This window comes from Sander lucioperca, chromosome 2 (assembly GCF_008315115.2).
Source record: "Sander lucioperca isolate FBNREF2018 chromosome 2, SLUC_FBN_1.2, whole genome shotgun sequence".
In the NCBI taxonomy this organism is placed as follows: Eukaryota; Metazoa; Chordata; class Actinopteri; order Perciformes; family Percidae; genus Sander; species Sander lucioperca.
Window position 1 is genome coordinate 35,372,430 of NC_050174.1, and position 12,500 is coordinate 35,384,929.

At 42.1% G+C, this 12,500-nt stretch overlaps 2 protein-coding genes across 2 annotated transcripts in view; both read left to right on the forward strand.

Annotated features, from left to right (window-relative positions):
• Window positions 1-676, forward strand: part of carnmt1 (carnosine N-methyltransferase 1) — a 12,123-nt gene extending 11,447 nt beyond the window's left edge. Inside the window, exon 8 of the mRNA XM_031317296.2 lies at window positions 40-676. Coding sequence (XP_031173156.1) covers window positions 40-252 — 213 coding nt within the window. The 3' untranslated portion in view covers window positions 253-676. The remainder of the gene's footprint in view (window positions 1-39) is intronic.
• Window positions 677-3,104: 2,428 nt separating this feature from the next.
• On the forward strand, window positions 3,105-7,797 carry wu:fa19b12 (uncharacterized protein LOC560551 homolog). The gene is made up of 2 exons (XM_035996566.1): window positions 3,105-3,611; window positions 7,452-7,797. Exons 1-2 carry the CDS (start codon window positions 3,213-3,215, stop codon window positions 7,623-7,625), a joined length of 573 nt encoding a protein of 190 aa, XP_035852459.1. The 5' UTR covers window positions 3,105-3,212; the 3' UTR covers window positions 7,626-7,797.
• Window positions 7,798-12,500: the final 4,703 nt, after the last annotated feature.

Consider the following 12,500-nt stretch of genomic DNA (forward strand, 5'->3'; position numbering starts at 1 on the left):
CTACAGCCCTGATCTTGTGTGTGTGTGTGTGTCTTGCAGGTGGAGAAACAGTCGGTTCAGACCACCTACACCGAGAACGACCGCTCTATGTTGAGATACATCTACGACTGTGTTTTCTTCGTGGCACGAAAACCTGCAGAACTGTACTTTAACGACGAAGAAGAGGAAGAAGACGACGACGACGACCAACAACAGAGTTCTCCGCCGGCAGCCAAGTCGCCGAGGCGAGAAGGTACCGACACGCTCACGTGACAAAAACAGAGGACTCGGAGAGGCGTGCGACCGCTGACCAAGACTGACAAAATGAAAAAGAGAGAAGTAAACGGACACGGAAGGAAAAACTAATCATTGGACGTACATTTTACATTTTTTGTCACATATTTTTGATGGATCAACGAGCAACAAACCTCGCAGGCCTCGTGTTCCATTTAGCAGCTTTTAAAGAAACCAATCATCAACAACTCGTCAACAACTCGTCAACAACTCGTCAACAACTCGTCAACAACTCGTCAACAACTCGTCCTTACAGGTTGAACGATAACGAAGACGTGGGGGGAAACATCAACACTTACTGCAGCATCACCTTTTATAAAGCCGTCTGTTGTCTCCTCTCGACAAGGAAACTTATTAATAATACACACACAGACACACACACACACACACACACACACACACAGACAGACAGACAGACAGACAGACAGACAGACACACACACACACACACGCATGTACACATAGACACACAGACACACACACAGACACACACACACACACACACACACACAGATACACATACAGACACACACACACACACAGATACACATACAGACACAGATACACATACAGACACACACACAGACACACACACACACAGATACACATACAGACACACACACAGATACACATACAGACACACACACACACACACACACACACACACACACAGATACACATACAGACACACACACATACAGACACACACACAGACACACACACACACACACACACACACAGATACACATACAGACACACACACACACACAGATACACATACAGACACACACATCGCTTTTCAAACCACTTTAAAGACACTTTACGGTAATAACAATGAAAGCAGTGAAACGACAAAATATACAAACAAGCATATTTTTTTAAACGCTTTTGTCACTTTATTCAGGTTTTTTTTATTCATGCTCAATAAACCTTATTTATCTGATATTATACCTAATTTTTGAGTTAAAAAAGCCAAAATGATGTATTATTAGTACTTACTGTTAAGATCAGAGGACGTTGAGTGAATCACAGACCTTTTTATTAAAGAAAACTGTGACAAAAACGTTGAAAAAAGCAAAACATGTGAGATGTACGTTCTGTATTTTGTTAAAAAAAGAATAACAAAAACATTGTCAATCACAAAAAAAGCTACAAAAATTACGAATACGTTGAAAAACGTCGAGAAAAGAAGACAAAAAAGTTCGAAAAACAACAAAAACGATGAAAAATTCAACAAAACGCCAGGGGAAGAAAACACAAAAACTAGAAAAATACACGAATATCGATATCATAATTTTTAAGTGTACAGATGTTGTGCTCTTTAGCTTCCCTAATATGAGACACATTTTTATTAATATAGCACAACGGATGCTTAGAAGAAGCAGCTTCCGTGCATCCATGTTGTTTTTGCGCAGTTTGGGTGAAAGAAACCTGAATTTCTGATATAAAAAATGTTAAACGGGTCAAATTTGACCCGAGAAAGAAGAAGTGGACCGTTTGGGTCCGCGTGGAGCTCCGTCCGCGCGTGAGGTGTGTGTGTGCGTGTGAGGTGTGTGCGTGAGGTGTGTGTGTGTGCGTGAGGTGTGTGTGTGTGTGTGTGTGTGTGTGTGTGTGTGTGTGTGTGTGTGTGTGTGTGTGTGTGTGTGTGTGTGTGTGTGTGTGTGTGTGTGTGTGTGTGCGTGAGGTGTGTGTGTGCGTGTGAGGTGTGTGTGTGTGTGTGTGCGTGAGGTGTGTGTGCGTGAGGTGTGCGCGTGAGGTGTGTGTGTGTGTGTGCGTGAGGTGTGCGTGTGAGGTGTGTGTGCGCGTGAGGTGTGTGTGTGTGTGTGTGCGCATGAGGTGTGTGTGTGTGCATGTGCGTGAGGTGTGTGTGCGCGTGAGGTGTGCGTGTGCGTGTGTGCGTGAGGTGTGTGTATGTGTGTGCGTGAGGTGTGTGTATGTGTGTGCGTGTGCGTGTGTGTGTGTGTGTGTGTGTGTGTGTGTGTGTGTGTGTGTGTGTGTGTGTGTGTGTGTGTGTGTGTGTGTGTGTGTGTGTGTGAACATTAGCTTTTGGAATCGTATTTATTTTTTCAGACATGGTGCCAATGTACATGTGAACTCTTCTGCTGCATTGATCGAAAATATAATCCAAACATGATTCAGCTTTTCCGGAAAAAGTTGTTTTAAGTTGTTTCTAATCACACTTTGGAATAAATAAAATAACATTTAAACATCTGTTGATCTCCAGAGTTTTACTATCTGAAGTTTGATGTTGCTCCAGGCTCGGTGTGTCAGGTTACAGGGTCTCCCCTCCCACTGGAAGACTTCTTCAGCTTTAACTTTTGTCTTTACGCTTTTCGAGTGTTATGAATGGATTATCTTCTCTAGCTTTTCCAAACGTTTAAAGGAACACGCCGACTTATTGGGACTTTGTCTTATTCCCCGTATCCCCCAGAGTTAGATAAGTCCATACATACCCTTCTCATCTCCGTGCGTGCTTAGCACAGATCCTGGAGGTAACCGGCTCCATCTAGCCTACTGTTCCCAATAAGTGACAAAATAATGTCAACATGTTCCCACATATTGACATGTGACACACACACACACACACACACACACACACACACACACACACACACAGACAGACAGACAGACACACATTAAACTGGTTTGCCATAGAATGAGAAAGAGGCCCTGATTACAATATTATGTTTTATAAATCATCAGACTGTAAAAATAGTCTGGATGAAAAGAAAGTACCGCCATAGGAAGAGAGGGGGCGGGGCTCTCCTCTGATTGGTTAGCCAGACTGCCTCTCCTCTGATTGGTTAGCCAGACTGCGCTACGCTCATGTTGTGCGACTGAACACATCCTCCATTCTTGCACAACATCGTGAGTAAAAACGCAGCTAGTTTAACCCCAAAGCGCCTCGTGTCCCCGGGTTATACTCGCGAGCTTCCACACATGGCGAAGAGACGAGCCGCTGAGGACTCTCTGCTGCTGCACGAGCCGCCCTCCAAAAGCTGCTTCCGGCCCCTCAGCAGTGTGGAGCGACTGCTGGACAGCATGGCTCCGTCGGCCGGGGGTTTGAACCCGCCGTCCCTGCAGGCTCTGGTGGGCAGCCGCTGCAGGAAGAGACCGCACGGGCACTACTTGGAAGACCCCCAGAAACCAGAAGAAACGGACAAACCGGCTCACTGCCACGCCGGGAAACCTGCAGCAGCGGCGGCTTTGACTTGTTCTGGAAGGATCCAGCACTGTCGCAGCTCCAGCGCGCTCACGAGCTCCAAGAAGCGTCCGCGAGACGACAGCGCGGGTCCAGAGACGGTTGATCCGGTTCTTCCTAAACCTGCTGGGGATAAAGTAAGTTGTAGAAGTTGGACTGTGCACATTTAATGAGGATTTTCAGAGAAAAGTGAGTCGATGTAATGGCGGTAAATGGCCGCTAGATGTCGCACTTTACATGTTAAATAGCCCGCCGGTCTCTCAGTGGGTCAAACCAGTGGTGTAGTGTAATGCAGTGGTTCTCAAATGGGGGTACTTTGGAGGACTGCAGGGGGTACATGAGATATTTAACTAAATGTTTAATAGTTACAAGGCTGTTGTTCCTCTTCATGTAGACTTTTTTTTCCTACCAAAAATGTGACATTTGTGTCTCCTTCCTTGGACCTAATCTATCCATCCTTCTACTGTCCTACTTTTTACAAGTTTCTCGCTTTTTTTCGAAGTTATGTCACTGTTTTCGACCTATTCTTGCCTTGCTTCTTTCTACCATCAACTTTTTGTCTCTCTTCCAGTTTTTGTGTCCTTTTCTCAGCAGCATTAAAATGTTTTTTCATGTCCAAGGCTGTTGTTTAGTAAATCTATCGCTGACAGCGCTGTACTGTCCTCTTTATATAGACTTATTTTTCTTCTAAAAATGATTAGCGCTGGTCAGGGGGTACTTGGCTTAAAGAAACAATTCAAAAAGGGTACATTGTTGAAAAAAGTTTGAGAACCGCTGGTCTAATGTATGGTAGTGTGGGTATACTGTACTAGCCTACAGTGGTTCTTAAACTTTTTTCAATAATGTCCCCCATTTAAATTGTGTTTTTAAGCCAAGTACCCCCTGACCTGCGCTAGATTTACCAAACTACAGCCATGATACTGAAAAACATTTAAATGCTGATGAAAAAAGGCAACAAAAACCTTTTTAAAAAACATTAAAACTTGGAAAAAGTCAGCAGAAAGAAGGAAGTAAGGCAAGAATAGGTGGAACATAGTTTTAAAAACTTAGAAAACGGAGACCAAAAGAAAAACACAGTAGAAAGAAGTAAGACAAACTTTGAAAAAAGTGACAAAAACCTTGAAAAAGGCGGAATTATTTTTAGAAAAAGCGACAACCTTGGACAAAAAAAAGAAGACGGTATAAAAAGGAAGGAAGGCAAGAACAGGTCTAAAATAGTGACAGAAACTTTAAAAACAACAAAAACTTGAAAAAAAAAAGTGCTCACGTACCCCCTGCAGTCCTCCAAAGTACCCCTTGGGGTACATGTACCCCCATTTGAGAAACACTGCTGTACTATATATATATATATATATATATATATAGTTTTGAGCATCAATGACTTAAATTCCTGTATTCGGATTCACTTTTATGCACGAATTTACGGTGGAAATACCTTTTATTTCATCTATGTAAAGATGAAAAACACTGACAATTCAAAATATATCAAAATTATAATGGAAAGTATGTTGTTGCGTGTCATTGGACATTTTTTAAGAAGGTATATGGAAATCCTGGAGCTCTCTTAGTGGGTATACAGTCATGTGAAAAAAAATTAGGACACCCATGCTAAAGTTGACTAAAAAGAGGAGTAATCTTTTGGAAATTTCTTAATGCCTTAATTTAAAAAATGAGGAAAAATCCGACCTTTAAGGACACCAATTTTCTTTGTGAATGAATAATGTATCGTAAATAAATAAATGTTCTTCCTTAAAATACAGGGGGTATAAGTCAGTACACCCCTATGTTAAATTCCCATAGAGGCAGGCAGACTTTTATTTTGAAAGTCCAGTTATTTCATGGATCCAGGATACTATGCATCCTGATAAAGTTCCATATTGCGATCGCATAATCACGTTTTTCTGGAGGAACTGAAAAGTATAAACATCAGGCCACTTACGTAGGCTACGGTGAAAGCTCCAAACTTCCTGTTGAAAGCATAGGCTACTGTTTGTGTTTAATCCAGGGTCTGACTTTTAATTTAAACAAACAAACAGTTGTGACAGTGTGTTTTTCTTCTGGAAACATCATCGTCTGCCTATTGACACTGACTGATACACTCCCCTCTGGTGGACAGGACATATACGAAGTTTGATACCAATATACCCAGTCCCTCCAGAAAAATGTGATTATGTGATCTCATAATTCAATGCATAATCAGCCAAAGTCTGCATATTTATGCGGGGGGGGGGGCGGGCGCGTATTTCTTCAAATACGCCGCACTTTCGCCGCATAAATTGCCGATTTCCGCGCAAAATATGCGGGGCTTGCATGATTTCATAATCCCCGCATTTTCGTTGCAAAAAATATCACATATATCTTAGCAGAAAGTTGAAAAATGTTGCGTTTACTTCACACAAGAGCAGCCGTTTTCCCCTGTTGCCATGGGAACGTTATGAAGTGACGTAATTACGCGACGTGAACATCATCGAAAAGCTGCAAACCCCGCGATGAAGCCACGATGGAACCGCAGTTTTTGCAAGTTCCTGCATATTCCATCGCATTTTTTAAGAAAATGTGCCGCATAATCAAGGAGTTTAGCCCTCAACAGTCACAAAAAAACATCACATTTTTCTGGAAGGACTGAATATAGGTCTTACTGAAGGCATTTAATGGTCAAAACATTATTAATAAATATTCAAATATATTCGAATATTAATAAACAAACGAACTTTGAATATGATTTCTGGGCAAAAGTCAAAGCCCTAATGTAGCGTGGGGATGTCGTGATGTTTTTAAATGTAGCTTACGCTCTGCATTACGAGGTGTTTACGTGGTTGCCAATCTAAGATAATAACGGAGTTGTTACGTGAACGTTAACCATTTTGGGTTCCGTGTGGAATGAAGTCTGAGTCTCTCTGTCACTGCAGACCTTCAGTTTCCTCCACACTCCCCCTTTGCGAGCGCTGTGAAATGAATGAAATTCCCGCGGTGCAAAGGTGCGCAAGCGTGGAACAGGTCACGCAGCGTCGTAAACAGGATTATCATCTCGCACGTGCACGCCAATCAGTCAAAAGCACCTGAGAGTCGTTAACCTCCACTCCCCAAATTCACACTTCACACTAGAGGGCTGCATTGGGATTGGGTCCCGCCGGGTCCCGCGGGACCCAACGCAAATCTCGCGGGAGCGGGCGGTTTTAACTTTGCTGCGGGCGGCTAAAAAAACCACTGCGGGATCGGGATGTAGCCTGGAACCCCCCCACGCCAGCAGAAACCATAGATATACATATATACTGACTGAGTATATATACATATATACTGACTGAGTATATATACATATATACTGACTGAGTATATACTGTAGAGGCCATCTATGAGCAGACACCTTCCTCCCCCTCTCTCCCTCATCCTCGGCTCCATCCTCCCCTCTCTCCCTCTCCTCTCTCCCTCTCCTTCTGCTCCTTCCTCCCCGTCTAACAGCAGCAAGCATCTGCCTTCTTTGCCTTCATCTTCTCCCTATTAACATATAAAATGACGTGTTTTCTCATGCAGGACGGGAGAAGATATAACATCAATGCATCTCGATTATTGTGCGGGCATAAATTCTCAGAGTTTTTGCGGGTGCGGGCGGGAGTGGACGTACACATTGCGGGAGCGGGCGGGAGTGTAACACATGTTGTGGGTGCGGGCGGTAATGGTCAGAAATTCGCTGGGAGCGGGATGAAGAAAACAGTCCCGCGCAGGGCTCTACTTCACACCAACTAGTTTCACTTCACAGAAAATCCTCTAAATTATGCCCAACAACACAACCAATCCAGCAAAGAACACACAGCAGCAGTAGAAAGTAGAAAAGTACAAGAAGCAGCAAAAACCAAATAAAGTCTGTACTTAACTTAATATCTAGCAGTCCAGTAGTCAGTTCCTTCAGAAATCAAACGCACTCTGTCCCCCGTCCCGTTCCTCCTGAGTTTAATCTTTCTCTGTTTCTGGTCTCTCAGGCGGATGAAGCCACCGACGCCGAAGACTGCTCTTTCAACTCGTTCCAGTACTGGAGGGTCCCCCTGCCCGCCCTGGACCTCTCCCTGCTGGACGAAGACGCCGCCGAGCGTCCCCGAAGCAAAGACCAGTCAAAGGCCGAAGACGCTGGCTGCTCTGACGCCATGGAAACCTGAAGCTGACTGGTGAAGCCAGCGTGCTCTCCTCTGTCCGTACATCAGCAGTCAGACGTGATTATGATGATGGTGATGATGATGAGATATGTGATGCGTCTCAGCAGATAGAAGCGACACGTTAGGGTTGTTAGAAAAGCGTCCAGCGAGATGCAACAGCCGCACGTCGCAGACTGCCAAAGAAGAGATTTAGGCCGGAGGTGTGAGCCCCGTGCAGCTGCTCCGTTATGGGAAATAAATTTCATTATCCCCGTTATTTAGGTCACTATCAAATCAGGATTATTAACCACCATTACTCGTTGACTTTTGGGAAGATGTTGCATTTATTGAACTCAAAAAAAAGAGTGAAAAAGTTCAACTAATCGACAGTGAAAACGCCTTAAACTGTGACGTTTCCCTTCATACTTTGATTTTTCATTTAGAACATGAGACAAAATAAGAGTTTAATGTGGAAAATAATAAGTTTTTCTCCATCGCTCTGTTTAATTGTACAGATCTGAGATCTGCACTGTTCTTACAGTGGATGAATTTAACGTATGGATGCACCGAATCCTCGTCCCATCCTCAGTCCATGAACACAGTAAACTCATTAATGAAGTAAACAGTGACTGTCCTTCCTTTGCCGTACCTGAAGTTGCTGCATTCTGGCTGCTGTCTGTAGATTCCTTCATCACAACTCGTATTCTTCCAGATGTTTGATACCAGATGTTGTAACAGCGGTGATGTTGTGTATAGTTTAGGGTCCTCGCCACCACCAGACTAATCAGCATTGCAGATTGAACATGTAGCTGGACTTGAATGGTCTTCTTTTGACTGAAAGTTCTGCCAAACTACACTTTTTCTGCTCACCAGTTCCATTTCCACTTTCTCACAGCCTGCTGCATTGAACGCTCCACCTACGTAAACACCTTCCCGTAATCAACGGCGCCGTCATTACGGCGACCAGCGTAGCGCAGGCGTACGGGAACCAGAACCCCGTCAACAAGCCCAATATTCGGCCGAATCCTGGATCGGTGCATCCCTGGTTTTAAAAAAACCTTTTGAGGCTTCATCTACGCTTCTACGTTCTTAGTTTCTAAACTAATATATCTTCTGCTGCGTTCACGCCTGGCGTCTGCACTACTTCGGCGTTTCCATGGCTCTAAAACTTAAAACTTTTGGAAACACTGCTGCCCCCGTTTTTAGGTTTGAAAACTCCTGGGTGTCTCTGTAGTCTGGACGGGCACGTCAGGGTTCCTGCCTCCTGATTGGCTCTCATCAGTCGTGAATATTTTGAGGGGAAAAAGTCTCTAAATATGAGAAGAAAAAGTCCAATATTTTGAGAAAGAAAGTAATGAAATATGACATAAGTACAATATTTTGAGGGGGGAAAACGTCAGAACTTTGAGATAAAAAGTTATAGTAAAGAGTTTTAGAAAAATGTCACCCCCCCTAAAAAAGAGCCCCTAAAAACTTGAACATTCGAAGCTGCTGCGCCCGTTTAGGTTTTAAAACTCCGGGGTTGCTCCTGTGGTGTAGTCTAGTTTGTTGTAGTGAGTATACGGTCATATTTTTCCCTCCCAGCATTAGACTCGCCCGTCCCAGAGCGACAGCCCCATAGGTTTTTTTGTAACGTTACCACGTGCAGCATCGGCCTCGTCCGGCTCATTTCCTGTAGTTTCTGTAACGTGAACGTCTGCTGCGGTGTCCCTCGAAGCTTTAGGAGCACACTTACCAAAACACTGAGAGAGTGTAGTTTAAATTTCGTGATTATTTTAATATGATTATTTTATTTTTTATTTTATTAGTTAACCCTCCTGTTGTCCTCGGGTCAAATTTGACCCGTTAACAAAAACTTTCTATATCAGAACGATGACTAAAGAAAGTTGCAACAAAGTTACAAATGTTGGAAAAAGCTACAAAAAAAAACGCAGAAAAAACAAATCCACAATTTGGTTTTTAAACGCTGAAAAAAGTGACCAAAAACCTGATTTAAAAAAAGTGACAAAAAATTTGGAAAAAGTGACAAAAAACAAACAAAAAAACATCACCAAAGTTGACAAAAACTTGTTTAAAAAGTAACAAAAAAAAAATCAACGGAAAGAGCAACAAAAAATTGACAAAAAAATAATTTCAAAAAGTGACAAAGAAATTGGAATGAAATCGACAAAAACATCGAGAAAAGTGTCAAAAAAGAACAACAAAATGTTGAAATTTCGACCCAGAAAAACAGAGTTGCATCATGGTCGACGGGAAGACGACACGAGGGTTAAGTTCAAATTTGCGCAGAGAGACCGCCTAGCAACAGCGTTGTTGTTTCCTCGGTGCCTAGCAACAGCGTTGTTGTTTCCTCGGCGCCTCGCAACACAGACGGTGAATTTATAAACGTAAAACAATCATTGTTACGTAGCGTTATCCTGGCGGTTTTGTACCAGGGTACACCTGCGTATCCCGTCGACTACACCCCTGGGTGTCTCTGTAGTCTGGACGGACACAAACGGGGACGCACGTCAGGGTTCCTGCCTCCTGATTGGCTCTCATCAGTCGTGAATATTTTGAGGAAAAAAGTCTCTAAATATGAGGGGAAAAAGTCCAATATTTTGAGAAAGAAAGTGATGAAATATGAGAACATAAGTCCAATATTTTGAGAAAGAAAGTGATGAAATATGAGAACATAAGTCCAATATTTTGAGAAAGAAAGTGATGAAACATGAGAAAATAAGTCCAATATTTTGAGGGGGAAAAAAGTCAGAATATTCAGAGACAAGAATTTGGAATTGTTTAAAAGAAACCCAAATTTCTGACGTGGAAACTTTTTGAGAATGGGTCAGATTTGAGCCGAGGACACCAGGAGGTTAAACTCTCATAGCAGCAGTTTTTGAAACGTCCGTGAAGAAATTGAACGGAGGGAAATCACGGTCACTGCTGAGCTCTGCTGTATGTCAGAAAGTCTGGTGTACAGCGCCGAGTACTGCAAACATTAACTTTATATATATATATATATATATATATATATATATATATATATATATATATAAAATAAGGTTACGGTTCATGTCATCTCTAGGATATCGTGCAGAGCCTGTGTTGTGTAAATTACTCCAACGTTGTTTAGAGATTCTGTGTTTGGAGGAATCAAAGCTGATCAGTCTGGAAAAACAAGTTAACTTACAAAGTTGAAATACAGACACACACAACGCACACAGACACAGACACACACACACACACACACACAGAGAGACACATAGACACACAAACACAGAGAGACACATAGACACACACACAGAGAGACACATAGACACACACAGACACAACGCACAGAGACACACAGAGACACACACACAGACACATAGACACACACACACACACACAGAGACACAACGCACAGACACACACACACACACAGAGACACACACACAGAGACACATAGACACACACACACACAACGCACACAGACACACACATAGACACACACACACAGAGACACACGTAGACACACACAAAGACACACACATACAATGCACAGACACACACACACATACACACATAGACACAGACACACACGGACACAGAGACATACACGCGCACATGAATATCTTTCAGAGCGTGTTTTGTGTAAATCATTCCTACGTTGTGTAGAGATTCTGTGAGTGTGGAGATGTTGGAAATACACATTTTTCTAAACCCTGTTACAGGCAGAAACATGTTTAGTGTCAAGATTTTGGACTATTGATCTTCCATAAAATGTGTTCTTTCAGACTAGTGGACATTTATTTTTCTACACGTAAAAGTTTCCATGCAGATGTGTGTTAGATGTTGACTCTGTTCTCCTGTAGGGTCTCCATAATGATCTAACTGTCACGCTCATTTAAAATAAAATGTACAACACAAACATGTCTGAAGTGGTCTCAATACGTTTTTAAAGGGTGTGTGTGTGTGTGTGTGTGTGTGTGTGTGTGTGTGTGTGTGTGTGTGTGTGTGTGTGTGTGTGTGTGTGTGTGTGTGTGTGTGTGTGTGTGTGTGTGTGTGTGTGTGTGTGTTTTTGTGTGTGTGTGTGTGTGTGTTTTTGTGTGTGTGTGTTTTTGTGTTTCTACTTCTACTCCGCTACATTTTAGAGAGAAATATTCTACTTTTTACTTTAGTTACTCCGCTACAGTCATCTGTTACAGCTTTAGTTACTAGTTACTTTAGTTACTAGTTACTTTAGTTACTCTGCTACATTCATCTGTTCCAGCTTTAGTTACTAGTTACTTTAGTTACTAGTTACTTTAGTTACTCCACTACATTCATCTGTTCCAGCTTTAGTTACTAGTTACTTTAGTTACTAGTTACTTTAGTTACTCTGCTACATTCATCTGTTCCAGCTTTAGTTACTAGTTACTTTAGTTACTAGTTACTTTAGTTACTCCACTACATTCATCTGTTCCAGCTTTAGTTACTAGTTACTTTAGTTACTAGTTACTTTAGTTACTCTGCTACATTCATCTGTTACAGCTTTAGTTACTAGTTACTTTAGTTACTAGTTACTTTAGTTACTCCACTACATTCATCTGTTACAGCTTTAGTTACTAGTTACTTTAGTTACTAGTTACTTTAGTTACTCCACTACATTCATCTGTTACAGCTTTAGTTACTAGTTACTTTAGTTACTAGTTACTTTATAACGGCTACAAGTCCAGCTGAGATGATCAGACCTTTAACACACAACTGGTTGATCCTTCACACAATGTTTACACATTAATCGCAGAAATTCAGAGAAATTAAAAGAAATTAATGGTTTGACAGCCCTATTTAGGAGTTACTAAACACTATATTGACTCTAGTAAGGAGAGGGATTTGTAGTTTTTTAGTTAGGTACTTGGAGGAATTGTACAATAATGACAGATTCACACATTTTAC